The 14,971-nt window shown below is 40.1% G+C and overlaps 1 protein-coding gene across 3 annotated transcripts; it reads left to right on the top strand.

Annotated features, from left to right (window-relative positions):
- The first annotated feature begins 609 nt into the window (after positions 1 to 609).
- Positions 610 to 12,594, top strand: bin1a (bridging integrator 1a). Of its 3 annotated transcripts, XM_088314655.1 has the most exons (19): positions 610 to 945; positions 1,618 to 1,698; positions 1,819 to 1,873; positions 2,000 to 2,094; positions 3,070 to 3,165; positions 3,240 to 3,350; positions 3,428 to 3,520; positions 3,631 to 3,716; positions 3,982 to 4,057; positions 4,458 to 4,513; positions 4,709 to 4,753; positions 5,954 to 6,023; positions 6,101 to 6,223; positions 7,157 to 7,177; positions 9,159 to 9,530; positions 9,951 to 10,028; positions 10,098 to 10,172; positions 10,598 to 10,699; positions 10,779 to 12,594. In XM_088314655.1, the coding sequence occupies exons 1-19, from the start codon at positions 859 to 861 to the stop codon at positions 10,878 to 10,880; spliced, it is 1,824 nt and encodes a 607-aa protein (XP_088170781.1). In that variant the 5' UTR covers positions 610 to 858; the 3' UTR covers positions 10,881 to 12,594. The 3 variants fall into 3 exon arrangements, with proteins under 3 accessions (XP_088170781.1, XP_088170782.1, XP_088170783.1); XM_088314656.1 differs by lacking the exon at positions 4,709 to 4,753 and having other exon boundaries at positions 611 to 945; XM_088314657.1 differs by lacking the exon at positions 9,159 to 9,530 and having other exon boundaries at positions 611 to 945.
- The last annotated feature ends 2,377 nt before the right edge of the window (positions 12,595 to 14,971 follow it).

Below are 14,971 nucleotides of genomic sequence, written 5' to 3'. Positions count from 1 at the left end.
TAGCTACCCCACATTTCCTTGGCATTCTTTTGGGAGAACAACACTTGTCCGAAGTGTAATTTATATTCGCTGTCACTGAGGCTATGATTACTGACTTATGAGTGACTTTGCAATATGTTCAGCTCGTAGCAAGCCGAAGCCCGTTGCTAGCTAGCTGATGTGTTGTAAGTAACACCGAGCTAGCCTCCACCTCCTACTACACGCGGAAGGTGAAATGAGGCACAAAATGCAAATTTTGCTTCGCAAACAGCAATACAAAATTGTTCATTTCAATCCGTTCATTTACCCTTATTCAACTTTAAGTGCAGTTTTCCATTCTTATCACTTTTGTGTAATACATTTCAATTGAATGTTAAGTACGTTTAACAAAACGCTCTTATATTCCAAACTCGCCACAATGTTTCAAAGGTTTACAATAATAATAACCTTTAATGAACACTTAGGCCAACTACGTTTCTGTATTTTGTTGTTTGCCGCTGGTGGCGATACTTGGATCCCCAATCACTTTTTTTTCAGTTGCTACATTATGTTGGTTATTTGAGCATACTTGTCCACCACTACACGTGTACGCGCAACAGCCTACTCTGTGCCTTTAAGAGCATCTCTGTCAGCATCCTCCTCCCGTCTCGTGGACGCGCACGCTTAACAGCTCAATAGTCGAGAATTACAGCCAGCCTGGCTTTGCATCATCCAATTGATAGCACACCAGCTTCACGAGACACGAACATTCTACGCGTGTATTTTCTCATCGGGACATTGATGCATTTTCCTACACGGTCACCCTAGCGGTCCAACCGTTGGATTATTTGCTCTTCTTTCCCACCCGTGCGCGTGCCCCAGGCTGATCCACGCTAAAAGATGGCTGAGCTAAATTTAGGGAAAGGTTTGACTGCGGGGAAAGTGGCCAGCAACGTCCAGAAGAAGCTAACCAGAGCCCAAGAGAAGGTAAGAGCTGCGGACTCAATGTGGGGAAATGAAGATGCGAGGCCTGTAAAAGCAGCGAGCTGCCAAGTTGCGCATCCCCCCCCACCGAGGGGCAATGTCGCATCACGACAGCCTCACAGCTTGGGGAGCTATGATGGTGCATTTGGGGCTCGGGTGCTGCACCCCCACCCCCCCGTATATCCGAGCATTTTAGGCAATGTCATTGAGGGGAGCAATGAAGGGGAAGGAGATGGGCCCGCTCATCATCGTGTGCATGTGGCACAATATCGTGACGACGTTCACGTCTTATACGTTCCACAGCGACAAACCTGTCACATTTAATTCAAGCACAACGATGGTACTAAACGCCGCTCGGTGTACTGTATGCATATCGAGAGAGGCCTCGACAATTGCATGTTCGGGATGCTATGTGTGTGTGGCAGAGGGCGCTATATGACTTAAGCTTATATGCACCATCCTTGCACGGTGATCCCCATGTGCGTCATGTACTGGCTTCGGCAATCATGCAGTCTTTAGTACACCTGCACGATTTTTTCCCCCCAATATTTTAGTGATATTGGGATCATGAGAGTCTTATTCATGGTTGTTGTTTTATATCTCTCTCACGTGAATGTCAATGTAAGGATTACTTAAAAAAAACGCCATTACTGACAGTGTTATTGCTTTTGGCAGGTTCTGCAGAAGCTGGGAAAAGCAGATGAGACCAAAGATGTTGCTTTCGAGGAGGGAGTCATCAATTTCAACAAACAATATGTGAGAGTCTCACATATGATATTTTCAGAGGCACCGCAAAGGGATTTTATTATTTAATATATGATGATCTGACTGTCTATCTTCGTTTGGATGTGTCTTCTCAAATGTGTCATTTTTCAGGCTGAAGGGAGCAAACTCCAGCGCGACCTTAGAGCGTACCTGGAGGCTGTGAAAGGTGAGAAAGACAATGAGGATTTTTTTTTTTATTGCACAACATACAACTATGAGTCTGTTCCAATTAAATTTTTTTTTTTTTTTTTGCAAATGCGCTCCATGGCGTGTACGTGCTTCTTCTTCACAGCCATGCACGAGTCGTCGAAGAACGTACAGGCGTGCTTGGCTGACATGTATGAGCCCGACTGGTATGGCAAGAATGAAGTCGATTCCATTGTGGAGGTCAGACATGTTATTATTTTTTTTATTTGCCCGCATTAGATAAAACATGTTTTGCTAATTCATCATTGTATGGATCATATTAAATTATGCACATGCTTCAAGGAAATATTTAACATTATTGGCTTTAAGACGATCTTTCCGACTATTTCACCTGTATGATATAACGAAGCGCCACACTGCTGCCCGTAACACAACAAATGGAACCTTAAAGGGGGAGTTTGTGGTTTTCAAGCTGCTAGCAATATTTGATTTGAATGCCTCACTTCACAATCCCTCGGCCCCTCGAGTCTCTTTCCCAAGTCACGCTAATCCTCACTATCGCTGTAAACAATATGGCGTTAGCCACGGCTGCTATAGCCTGAATTATTGTGATTGAGTGTTACAATGACATTCAATTTTATTGGTTTGACATTTTATTGTCTGGACTGTCCAATCAATGAAACTTCGAAAAGTGATGATAGTCTTACTACCCAAGCAGAAATGTTGCTTATCCCATGTTGCTTTTGAATCCTCTTAGTTGTTTGAATTCCCTTCATATCCGAAAGGCGACTCAAATGTACTCGTTTTTTTTAGTTTTTTTTTTTACATTTCCTAACTTGGATATTCCGCCATAGTTTCAGCAAAACTGTTGAAGCCCAAAGAACGCCCACACACTGCACGCACACGAATGCATGGCAATTAATTGACACCTTATCGCTCACATCTTCTGTCTGAGTAGTTTTTGGGAATATTGAAACTTAAAATTAGATGCCTAACTTGAGTGAGTCATTTATTTGAGTTTATACATATTTAATTAACGGACTACTACATAACAAATAGTGATGGTTTTAAAATATTTATTTATTTATTTATTTATTTATTAATTAATTAATTAATTAATTAATTAATTAATTAATTTATTTATTTATTTATGTATTTATGTATGTATTTATTTATTTATTCATGTGCTCGTCAATGTGCTCTTCCATCTTCAAGGATTGCGATGTGCTGTGGACTGACTACCATCAAAAATTGGTTGATCATGCTCTCATATCCATGGATACCTATTTGGGGCAGTTTCCTGATATTAAGGTTAGCCGCCATCGTCTCATCGACCTCTTAATACCAATTCCCCAAAAACTTCCCTTTATTACATTGTCGTTCAGGCTCGTATTGCCAAGCGGGACAGAAAGTTGGTGGATTACGACAGTGCCAGACACAATTACGCCACCACACATAAGACCAAGAAAAAGGATGGTGGTATTAAAATCACCAAGGTAATATAACCGAGATACTACTTATGAGGTGAGTCGTCCATCAATGATACGTTAACGTGTGTGTGTGGCCTTTTTAGCCGTCCTCATTGTTGGAGAGGGCAACGCCCGGCTGGGCTCAAGGGATTCTGTCCGCACACAATGTTGCCCAGAGTAGCTTGTCCAGAAGCCAGGTATGCCAAACTCTTAATGGTGGACACGCACATATCATTCATTTCTGTCATCTCTGACATAAGCAAGAAAGCAATAATAAGAAATCAACCCAGTTTTTGTTTTTTTTCAGGCGGAGGAAGAGTTGGAGAGAGCACAGAAGGTGTTTGAGGAGATCAATATTGACTTACAGGAGGAGTTACCTTCACTCTGGAACAGGTGAGGTCTTATTCGCTATTTTAATGATATAAATATTTTCCGTCAAGTTCACAACCTGATACCCTGAGTGCATTTAAAAAAAAATTTTGTGTGTGTTCATAAGATAAAAATGATAAGGGAACATAGGTGAATGGATTGAATTAATTTTAGTCTCAGTTGGTAAATGTTATTAAATCAATGCAAGGAATTGTATTGCACTGAACAAATCAAATCTTCAAATGTCGTGAATATTCGTCTTTTTCCACTTTTTGGCGTTGTTTTCCAGTCGTGTTGGGTTTTATGTCAGCACCTTCCAGAGTCTCGCTGGTTTCGAGGAAAAGTTTCACAAAGAAATTAGCCGGGTGAGTTGTTGGAAACAAAAGAGACACGACAGTGAGAGTCAAATATTGACACACGTGATCATTTATTGAATTGGTCTTGGACTTTTCTAGACCCCTTCGTTTCTTCCTCGGTTTCAAATTTGATGAGAATAATTTGGGAAAATCAAGGCCCGTCAAGGAATTATTTGGAAGAGTTTGGGGAGGAAGAAATAACAAACACTGACCTCAACCCCATCCGACACATGTTCCGAAACTCACAAATATTCTTGATGATTAAAAAAAAAAAAGTCTCCAAAAAAGATTGGAAGAATGAATAACTTTGTGTTCCAACACTTTTCTCCAGTGTCGTGTCTATTGCTGACTCATCCTGAGATTTGAAATTATTGCTCTAATGCCTTTTTGCCTTCCCCGCTGCCGACAGCTGGATCAGGATTTATATGACGTGTTGGAGAAACTCGAACAGACAGACACAAGCAGGTTAGTGAGCAAGTTTGTCAATTGCAGCCGTTGATTTCCTTCCCAATGACTCAAACTGAAATGGGATAAATTGTAAAGTTTTGCAAAAGAAGAAAGGAAGATTTGTCTCTTTATTTGAACTAAAGCAAAATGACATTTCCACACAACTCAAATGCCGTTCATTAATCTGAAGCCACCCCTCAACCTCCATTGCAGAAAGACAGGTAACCGCGGCGCCTTATCGTCAGGAGCAAATAGGAGGTAATCAGCGAGGGGCGTGGTGAAACCACGGCCACGCAAATGTTGGTCTGTCTGTCCGGTTGTCCGTATGTCAGTCCGTTTGCAGGTTTGAGAGCATTCGCGGTGCTTGCTTGTGCAAGTGTCTGGAAAGAGCGTCGCGCTCTCCGAGCTGCGGATATGAAAGAGATGGGCAAAAACATGACTGTAATGCTTTAACGCCAACAATTCAAAGTCGTCATCACGTTGAATCTCCTTAAAAGTTGTTGTGGAAATTTCATTGGGTACGGAGATTCAATTCAAGAGCTGTGTCAAAACCTCTGCCGCTTACTAAGACTAAAACTAGAAGGTGACGAGGAATAGTCCGTGCCACTGCTGCTATGAAATCTGCCTGGCAACACTGGCTAGCTGAATTCTGATTGGATAAAATGTTTTTTGATTATATTAGGCCAGCAGAGGAGGACTTGAAGGTCTTTAACGTCCACCACTGGAATTTCCTAATCAAAGTTGTTGGAACAAACAGTGGGTATAAAAAGTCTACACACCCCTGTTCAAATGCCCGAGTCTAAGATCAATAATTTCAAAACCTTTTCCATAATTCATGTGACTTTCAACCCGTCCAAGTCGATTGATTTTTGTGTCAATATTTTCAAGAAGGCGAATTAAAAAGAACTGAAATAATGTGGTTGCACAAGTGTGCACACCCCCTTACAACTGTAATCATGTTAAATGGGAGTAAACACACACCTGAGTTACACACCTCTAATGAACCCCTAATACATTTCAGATGTTCACAGTAGGCTTTCCCCGACATTTTTTTTATTTCCTTTCCCGCTAAATAAGTCAAACAATTCAGCTCTTGTGTGACATCTCATCGGATTCCCCCGGTTGTACTTAACATCATCGCCAACGTATCCTTGTCCATCTCTTTAAATATCTTCAGTTCCGAGGCTTCTGTCAGCTTTCACAGTATGTTCTCTCTATCTAATAATGCCACTGCTACCGCTCTCTTGTGAGGATTAACCGAGGCACAGACGCAGCCTGCTTGCATGGGACGCGAGAGGGATTCAGAAGGAAAGGATGGAGGCTCACTTTTCTTGCATGACACCTCTGCATGAATTGCAACTTTTATGTAACGTCCTTCTTCGCTATCCTCATTCGTTATGTGCACTCACTCCGGGTCATCTGTATTCTTTCCCCGCCATCGATTTTTCACTGACCCAGTGGCACGGACGAGCCAAACCACACTCTCAAGCCAGGAGGACCACCGCCGATTCCAAAATCCCCATCAAAGGTAGCTGCTTATCTCTTGCCTCGCACTTTTTTTTTTTTTAAATCCAATGTTTTAATAGTTGGTGTCTTTTGTTCTAGCTCAGACCAGCAGTGCCTCCTCCACCCAAGGTGACCCCATCCAAAGAGATGAAAACGGAAAATATCATCAACCTGTTTGATTCGGCAGCAAATCCTGATATAAGCGTCACCTCCCCGACAGAGGTTTGTGTGTGTAGCGGAATACTCTTTCAACTTTTCTCTCTCTCTCTAGCCTGTTTTTTCCCGGGCTTCTCCCCCCCCCCCCTCTCCCCTTTCATGATATTTTTCAATTGCACAAATGTGGCCAGGAAGCCAGTGTTTCTGTTGTCGTCAGCAGTTTGATAGTACCGTAGCCAGCAGCTTATTGAACTTGGGCCTGGACGCCTTCAACGGGAACAACAAAAGCCTTCACGGGCTCACAGATGTGAAGACTTTATGGCATGGATATGTTCTGGAGCTCTTAACTCACTCTTATGAAATCGTTGAGGTGCAAGGTTTCTATGCAATTCTCAAAATCAGGATTCAGATAAGAAAAATGATGATCACGTGCTTGTACAAAATTGTGGGTGTGGATAAAAATGACAAAAAAAGACGTCATTGTTTGAGGTGTTGCTGGCGCTAACTTTTTTTTTTTTTTTTTTTTTTTTAAAGCTGCCCGTGTTAGAACAGAGACATCTCTCACAATGTGGCTTTTTTTTTTTTTTTTTTTAATTTTTATTATTTTACTGGCCCCGCCATCGGGACTATCCGAGTCTTTACACAGACAATTATGCTCTGTTTGAATTGTTGTTTGAAGTGAGCTATTGATTGATCGACATGGTTCTGTAATCAACAGGGGGAGCCGCAATTGCATTCAGCGTATTGACCGCTTGGGGTACTCCATTCTACCGGTTAAAATAATTTACTGGGCAAGTTGACATTTATGCAAGGCGACAGTGTGACATTTACATACAGTAAATGTCATACAACGGTAATATCTAACACTTGATACCTTCTGGACTCGCGCAATTTCATTCATGGTCATTTTGCTTTAAAGCGAAATATTAAACCAGCAGGCTTTAAAACACAGATTTGTAAAGTGCTTTTTCCTCATGCTATTATTTTTGCCCTTCACAGCCAGCAAACTGGGACTCCTGGGTAAGCTAAGCAACCCCCATAATTAACGCAAAAAAAAAAAAAAAAAAAAAATTCTGATCATCGTCATTATTTACATACCATTGTGTAAACATTCAACATTGTTTCATGTCGCCATTAGCGAGACTTCTTTCATGGCTTCTTTCCTCCAAAAATATTCCACGTGTCCCTAATCTCTTTGTGCATTGTTCTCATGTCTGCAATGTTTTGATGTCTTGCCGCTAACAAATGTTTACATAGCACAAACCGAACGTGGGAATAAGATTCAGTCAATTCTTTTTCAAAAATGCTATGCTATTTTTAAATTGAATCTACGACACTTTTTGTCACCCGTTTAACTTTAAATGAATTTATGTAATTAGTGTAAATATTTGAAACTGAATTGACCTTTTTTTTTATTTATTTATTTTTTATTCATCTATCCCTGTATGTTACACTGACAGAACACGTCTCCTCAACATGCCATGTAACACACAGGGAATAAATGATTGAAGTTGCTCATCTTTACCTTCAGTGAAGGCTTCTGCAAGGCTATAAAAAAAACAAAAGTGGGCAACTTCACTTAGCCTCGCTTGCACAGTGGCATCCGTGAACTAACCTTTTCGTTCATCACTGTAAGAGAGCTGTGTCTCCAAGACAAGCCGGTTGATTGCTGCAATTACAGCGTGAGGCAAAGAGCGCTACTTGAGAATGGAATGACACTTTTGCTCTTACAAGGATAAGCACCCAACCCTCCCCTCTCTGCCTTGTGACCATCGCTCTGTGATTAGAAGCCATACTCGCCAACTAAACACAGAAGAGCTCACGTCAGTCTTCTGATGGAAATGGCTTCCTTAATACCTTTGACCGTCATCCCTCTTGAATGTCGTTATTTTTTTTTTTAAACAATTTTTTTCCCCCTTCCCGGTGAAGGTTTATTATTATTTTCCCCAAATTGCCTTCAATTGTTTAATACAATGATGATGTTGATGATGAATCAGGTGCGGGGCTGTTGCATGTCTGTCCATTGTGACCGTCAATAAGTTGCAGTTTGCTTTTAAATTTTGAAAATATGCTGCATCCAAGTACGACTTTTTTTTAATTTTTTTAAAGCGCTCACCTTAATTTGACGCCTGAAAATGATCAAACTATGATTTTGCAACCTTTACCTTTGTTATTGAATAGATTCTGTGATTATTAGGCACTTCACTTTTGGGGAAATGCACTATTTCAGCCACAGTGAATTTAATGCAAAAATCCTACAATTATTTTTGATCAGTGATTCTCGCAGTGTGTTATTCGGTCTGTTTATTCTGTGAAAACCCCAAACTTTTTTTTCACTTGTATTGAACATTTAAGTAAATTACGTAAATTAATTTTAATGGATTAAATTGAATCATTATTGAAGTTTTATTTTATTTTTTGTGATTAGACTTTGCACAATGTTACACTAATAAAACATTTGTATTAAATGTTATTAATTAATGTATTCAATTTTATTTAATTAACAAAATAAAACCTAAATTAAAATTAAAATAACAACTTTTAATGGATTGAATAAATCATTATTGAAGTACATGTTTTATTTTTTTATTAAACTTCAATGTTACACTAATAAAATATTTTTATTAAATTTTATTAATTTATTAAATTTTATTTAATTAAGATAATAAAACCTAAATTAAAATAAAAATAATAAATCCACTGTTTACGTTATCATGCTGGTATTTAAAAAGATAAAATACCAACTTTCTTGATGAGTTAAATTGTGTCATTGCATGAGCCAAAAGTGGGAGTTCGCCATCCGATCCCAATTAAAATCCTCAGTAAAAACCCCACGCCCTGGAAATATCGCTCTTTGAAATTCTGAATCTTTAGCTGTGTCTTCCCTCAAAATGTACTTAATCGTCCCTCCGCATTTTCCCCAATGATTTACCAACCCAGTCATGAGGTAAAACATGTCTTATGAACTCTGACCCCTTGAAACCTAACCCCTGCCCCTCAGCCAGAGGACGGCGGTGCGCAAGAAGAGCCTCCCAAGAAGCACTATGACCCTGTGGCGGCTGCTGCGGAGGCCTGGGGGGATGACGATACGCCGCCCGCCCGCTATGACCCCATAGCGGCTGTCACAGAGGGCTGGGGGGACGACGATACCCAAGAAGTTCACTATGACGCCAACGAGGATTGGGGAGATGATGAAACCCAGCAGGTTTATGACGAATGCGCGCCCGAAGCTCAGGAGAATCCGGTGGAGGCCGACAACACGCCGGACGTAGTGGACGCCGAGGACGCCGAGGACGCCGCAAGTCCTGCTGAGGCTTCAGTTGACGCATGTGAAGAAGAAGGTCCTCCTATTGCTGCTCATGAAGAGGATCAGGTAACCGAGAAGATGCATCTGGATGAGAAGGGTGGATGCATCAACTTTTAAGGAGATTTGAACTTGAGATGCTGACATGATAAAGAAAATAGATTGTGAATTAAGTCTCAACGAAGGAGACTTCGTATGATGCCGGTGATGCATCGGGACCGACAGAATGGATGCATCCATTTTTTTCCCCCTCTCAGGTCAAGTTGTGGAGCCTAGAGGTGATTTCGGTTCACGTAATTAATACTTAGTTACAGCAGTCTAGACGTACCGAAGGTGAATATGCAACCTGACTGGCCGTGTTGTCATAGCGCCGCTTTCGTTGTTGTCTGTCCTGTAGCGTGTCAATTTCACACCCTCTCAATTATTCATAGTTTTAAATCATGCGTAGTGTCTGCCTCAAATTTTCTGCTGGTGTATTTGTGGTCTCAGGGTGAATCTGAAACAACTCCCGAAGCAGCTCCTGAAGCAGAAACAGTCGAAGCAGCAGAAGAAACATCAACAAATGATGTGAGTAAAAATATGACGATGAGTTTCATGGGACTTCATTTCTCCGATTACATTTTTTTTCCCATCTAGACACCTGCAGTAAATGAAGAACCTACAGAAGTAAAGGCAGAGTCACCTGACATGCCCCCTGGTTTCCTGTTTAAGGTAACACTTGACCTTGAATGAGAGTGTTTCATTTTGATTTTTTTTTTTTTCCCAGAAACCTCACAAAATTTTTCCCCAAAAAACTATGCGAAACATTCAATATATTTGTTTTCTGCAAGAAAATGAGGGATGTGGGGAAATAAATCCCGGAAAAAAGAAAAATAAATAAACAAACAAATAAATCAATAAATAAATACATAAATAAATAAATAAATTTGCGAATATGCAGTGACTGCAGTTTTAAGCTGTAATGTCACCATTCACCACTAGATGGCCAACATGGCTCAGCGTGGTAAGTTGATTTTTGTGAAAAAAAAAAACAAAAATGCACAAAATGCAGTTAATGTTGGTTTGCTGTGGCCGCCACCAGCATTTAAGTTGCCCATATCTGATCTAACCTTTTCTACCATTTATAACCAATAAAGGTCCAAGTGATGCACGATTACGCCGCAAACGACACAGATGAACTTGAAATGAAGGCAGGCGACGTGGTGCTGGTTATAACTTTTGACAATCCAGACGAACAGGTACACGCACGCACATTCTCACATGCTTGCATCACAAAAGACAATATGACAAGTCACGTCCGGCTTTGTGTGCGTTTAGGATGACGGCTGGCTGATGGGGATGAAAGAAGATGACTGGAAGCAGAAAAAAGAAAACGGCACTCAAGGAGTATTCCCTGAAAATTTCACCCAGAGGCTGTAAACGTTTCATTGTCACCTCGACTATTTTTCCTCCACCCTTTTTCCCCGCTATCGTCCTCACTTCTTGTCCGATTCTAATTACATGGACTTTTGACCCAGAACTGAAATTGCAGTTCCACATACTGAGAAGTTGGAAATTCCTGCAAACGCGAAATTCCGAGGGGCCACATACCCGACTTCCAGCGTGATCGTCGACTGGACCGCTATGAGAATCCGAACCTCACGCAGGATAACTACAGATGTGGCTCGCTCTGTGATTGCTTAACTTAAATCAACCATTACATGTCCATACACTCTAAATCATCACCAAACTCTCCAACTCACGATTGCTGAACAGAGAACACAGGAACGAAATGTCAGATTTGGTCACATGTAGCAAGTGATTTCGAAATATTCAGGTCGGGTGATCATTTGTTGTCTACAGATCAGAAATCGGTAAATTAAGTCTTGGGCAGCTGTAACAGTCGTTACATCTTCAATCTTTATTCCTACTGATTGTTTGGTTGTTAGCCAAGTTATTACGCATTCAACTATCAACACTGAACAAAGTCCGACTTCCTAAAAGTTTCCCGGCAAACGGCACCGACGAGAAGCTAGCGACCGGTACGATAACCGTTAGGCGGACATCCGAAATCGAACATATTCTAACTGAGCCAGCTTCATTCACTTTTAAAAGGCGTGATGACATCAGCTCCTCGTAACGTTCATCAAAACGACTTTGCCGACACATGCAAACGTTTTCCAAATATGCACCAGAGCGACTTGTTTTATTTTTGTATGCTGCCAAGCAATGATGATCTCGCCGATATAGCGCTCACCATATTTGCCAACTGAGGATGCGACAGAGTGTTTTTGTACTTACGTCAGGTTCTCCGCTCTTAACATAGTCCAAACACATCCACAGACACCACATGGATTCGTATTTACATGTTAAAGTGAGAGTGAGGTGCGTGTATGCGCGTGTGTGTTCTGGAACACCAATTCTTTATTTATTGGCTAATGTCGTGGGGCGAAACCCCCGGGAAGGATTTCAGACGGGATGAACATATTTGCGCTGGCTGGTATTACAGGTTCCAGATGTAATTGTGCATTTGTTGTGTATTTTCTGCCAAGTGATGACAGCTACATATTCTATAAAGACATTCATATGTGTAGGTGAGTTTTTTGATGTGAGCATGCTGACTTCCCATGTGTTGTTGTGTGAAGACCTTCCGTTTAAGACGATGCGACCGGGATTACCTTTGAGGTTTTCCCCACCAAAAGTTGTATTTATTTTTATTTAATTATTTATTTTTATAAAGAGGCTTTTTTTTTTTGTTTTTTTTAGCAGATTTTTATTGGATCTTTCCACATTCTTGAGTTTTTTTTTTCCATCAATCTTGCCTCAAAATGTTGCCAGTGTTTTATGTTCCAAAGAGATTCAATTGTGATTATATGGAGGCAAGACGAATAGAGATTGACTATTTTTTATTTTTTTTTAATGATCAGCGATTCGACCATGTGAGGTTTGCCTCACTTTGCATGTGTAACTCTCCACTTTTGAGAACAATGGCTTTTTTTTTTTTTTTTTAATTTATTCCGCATCATTTTGGTTCTCTGTTTGTCTTAAAGCAAGTCTTACATATGGGATAAAAACATCATAAAAATGAAAAAAATATATATCTTCCTTACCAACCCGAACAATATTAAAAAGAAGGACTTCCAAATCTCCATCATTTTTGACTTTCTGTCTTTTATTTGGAGCAAGCTTTGATTTTTTTTTTAAGGGTTTAGATTGCAGCACCCCCTGCTGGTTGCTTCAATACATATTAATATACTGTAATATATGCAATGATCGCTTCCATCAGCAGGGTGCGCTCTTTCTAAAAGTACACAATGTATGAGAAGAAGAAAACACAATCCGAATTGCTGTCCGTGGTACTGGAACCAACCATGAGCCCACCCTGACGTCACCTCATGATAACATCACATGCTCATTTCTTAACCCGTTGTGCTTTTAAAGTGTCAAGACAAATATTAACAAGCATATTACCTGTGCTGTGCTATCACATAAAATTATCCATAGTGATTTCTTTCATGTTTTATCGCTTAATTTCATTTTGCCTGGAAAGAAAACAAGTTCTTGTTTGTCATAAAAACAACTTTATGTTCCATATAAAAAAAAAAATGCACAACGTTGCCCCGTAAAATACATTAACATTAATATTCTTAAAAATAGATCTTTAAATAATTTCTCAGAAAATAGCTTCATATACATATTTGACAAAATCTGTTGAGTACACGGGAAACCGTAGTGCCTCCGAGTTTCTTCATAATCGCAATCTCCAGCAAGCATTGGCATTAAAGGCTAGTTCGAAAATAGTTTGCAATTTATACAATGTGCTTTGAACTCTATGGATGGATTGAACATGGGCATGCAAAGAAACGTCATCAAATACAGGAAACTAGAACATAACGGCTATGGAGCAGAATGTATAAACAGTAGTTTCATACAGCCTGAGTCAAGTGTATTTAGGCGGACACTACTGACCCGAAAACTGAGACTCATAACAATAAAAAATATATATATATTACAACCTGATATAAGGATGATGCAGATGATCAACACCTCTTTGTAACTTTTTTAGCAATTCCAGATTATTCTCTCATGTTGGACAGGCCGAATTCCCCTTAGCTAAATCTAACAATACTTTGTAGGGCCAACTAACATGACACATATATTTTTTAATAAAGTTACAAGAGAAAATAGCCAAAATGGCTGAAAGGATCAAACCCAGATGGAGAGAACAAATAAGAACTGAATTTTATCAATATCCCTGACGTTTATGGACAGCACCAATTTAAATTCATCAACGACTTCCAGGAGCAAAACCTGCACTGCAATATACGATAAAACTGGAAATAAAACTGAATGTCCTCAGGACAGCAGACAAAATGACTTCTGCTTCAGGACAGGACCACCACCAAAATTATCTTTCAAGTCATTCAATCATTCGCTACCTGCCGAGTAAATGAAATGGATCTTTGACGTCTTTAGCCGTCAATGGCAGTGAATGTGTTAAGAAACTATCAGTGGCCTGTAAACCAAGACAAAGTAAAGCTTTGATTCGTCATCGGAATCTCAACATTGGAGCACCACAAGGTCATGTGCTCGACCCCCTTGTGGTTTCCATTGGATATGACAATCTGGACCCGACAACGCAAATGATACAATCAATGAGCAATCAACTGTGACACTATTACGAAAATAGAATTCAATTTTGATTGATTCGGTGTGTGAACAGTTGTTGTTAATTGTTCTTTAAGAAAAAAAAAAACGAAGGGAAGTAATGAGTCAGTAAATTGAGTAAACTTGATGTGCAATTACTTTCAATTCTGCTCAGATAAACATTTACGGATGTTCTTCCCCCACGCTGCTTGTCTCTTTCTTTTCCCCTCAAATTCATTTTGGCATTAACTACGGACTCTCAAAATGTATACTCATATTTTAACATGTACTGTTCGTATCACTACATTTCATTTTGAAGACGAAAACGGTAGAAATAAAGGAGGAAACAAATTATTGACTGTTCTGTTCTTAAAATGCGACAAATACACATCAGATTGCTAAGGTGCTCGAAAGTAAAACTGAATAACAGGCAAAACCCCAAAAAGGGGGTGGGGGGTTCTTACTCCATACGCAGTAAGGTTGGCATTCATAGCATAGGATTTTGGAGTGCGTCTGTTGAATTATTTTTTTTTTTTTTTGTCCACTCATCCAACAACAACAATTTGAGATGCTGAGAGAAGGCCCCGGCTGCCGGTTTGTGTCTCTGATGGGGTTAAGAACTATAAAGTCCCTCCACATCAAACTCATTCAATCATGCCTTCAGATCTTCACAGACCCTCAGACACGCTAGACCACAATTGTACTGCTATCCACAATTATTATTTACTTGCTCAAGATGTGTCACAACTCTTTGATCCACATGCTATGTGGCAGTTTTGCGGGTGATAACCAAGTAACCAACTAATTTGTGATTTATTGTCAGGGACAATTCCAGGATTTTTGTTTCCCCTCCCGGGGGTTAATGGGAGGAGGGGGACGGGGGG

The sequence above is a fragment of the Idiotropiscis lumnitzeri genome, chromosome 14 (assembly GCF_059441095.1).
Source record: "Idiotropiscis lumnitzeri isolate Australia: NSW breed Sydney's pygmy pipehorse chromosome 14, RoL_Ilum_1.0, whole genome shotgun sequence".
Taxonomy (NCBI): domain Eukaryota; kingdom Metazoa; phylum Chordata; class Actinopteri; order Syngnathiformes; family Syngnathidae; genus Idiotropiscis; species Idiotropiscis lumnitzeri.
Note: the sequence above shows the minus strand (reverse complement) of the source record. Positions and strands in the feature narration are given on the sequence as shown.

Bases quoted from the DNA above. Each gene is read 5' to 3' on its own strand.
- bin1a (XM_088314655.1), top strand. From the start codon at position 859: ATGGCTGAGCTAAATTTAGGGAAAGGTTTGACTGCGGGGAAAGTGGCC. The intron at 1,699-1,818 runs GTGAGAGTCTCA...GTCATTTTTCAG, and splicing joins TCAATTTCAACAAACAATAT to GCTGAAGGGAGCAAACTCCA. The intron at 10,173-10,597 runs GTAACACTTGAC...TAACCAATAAAG, and splicing joins CCCCTGGTTTCCTGTTTAAG to GTCCAAGTGATGCACGATTA.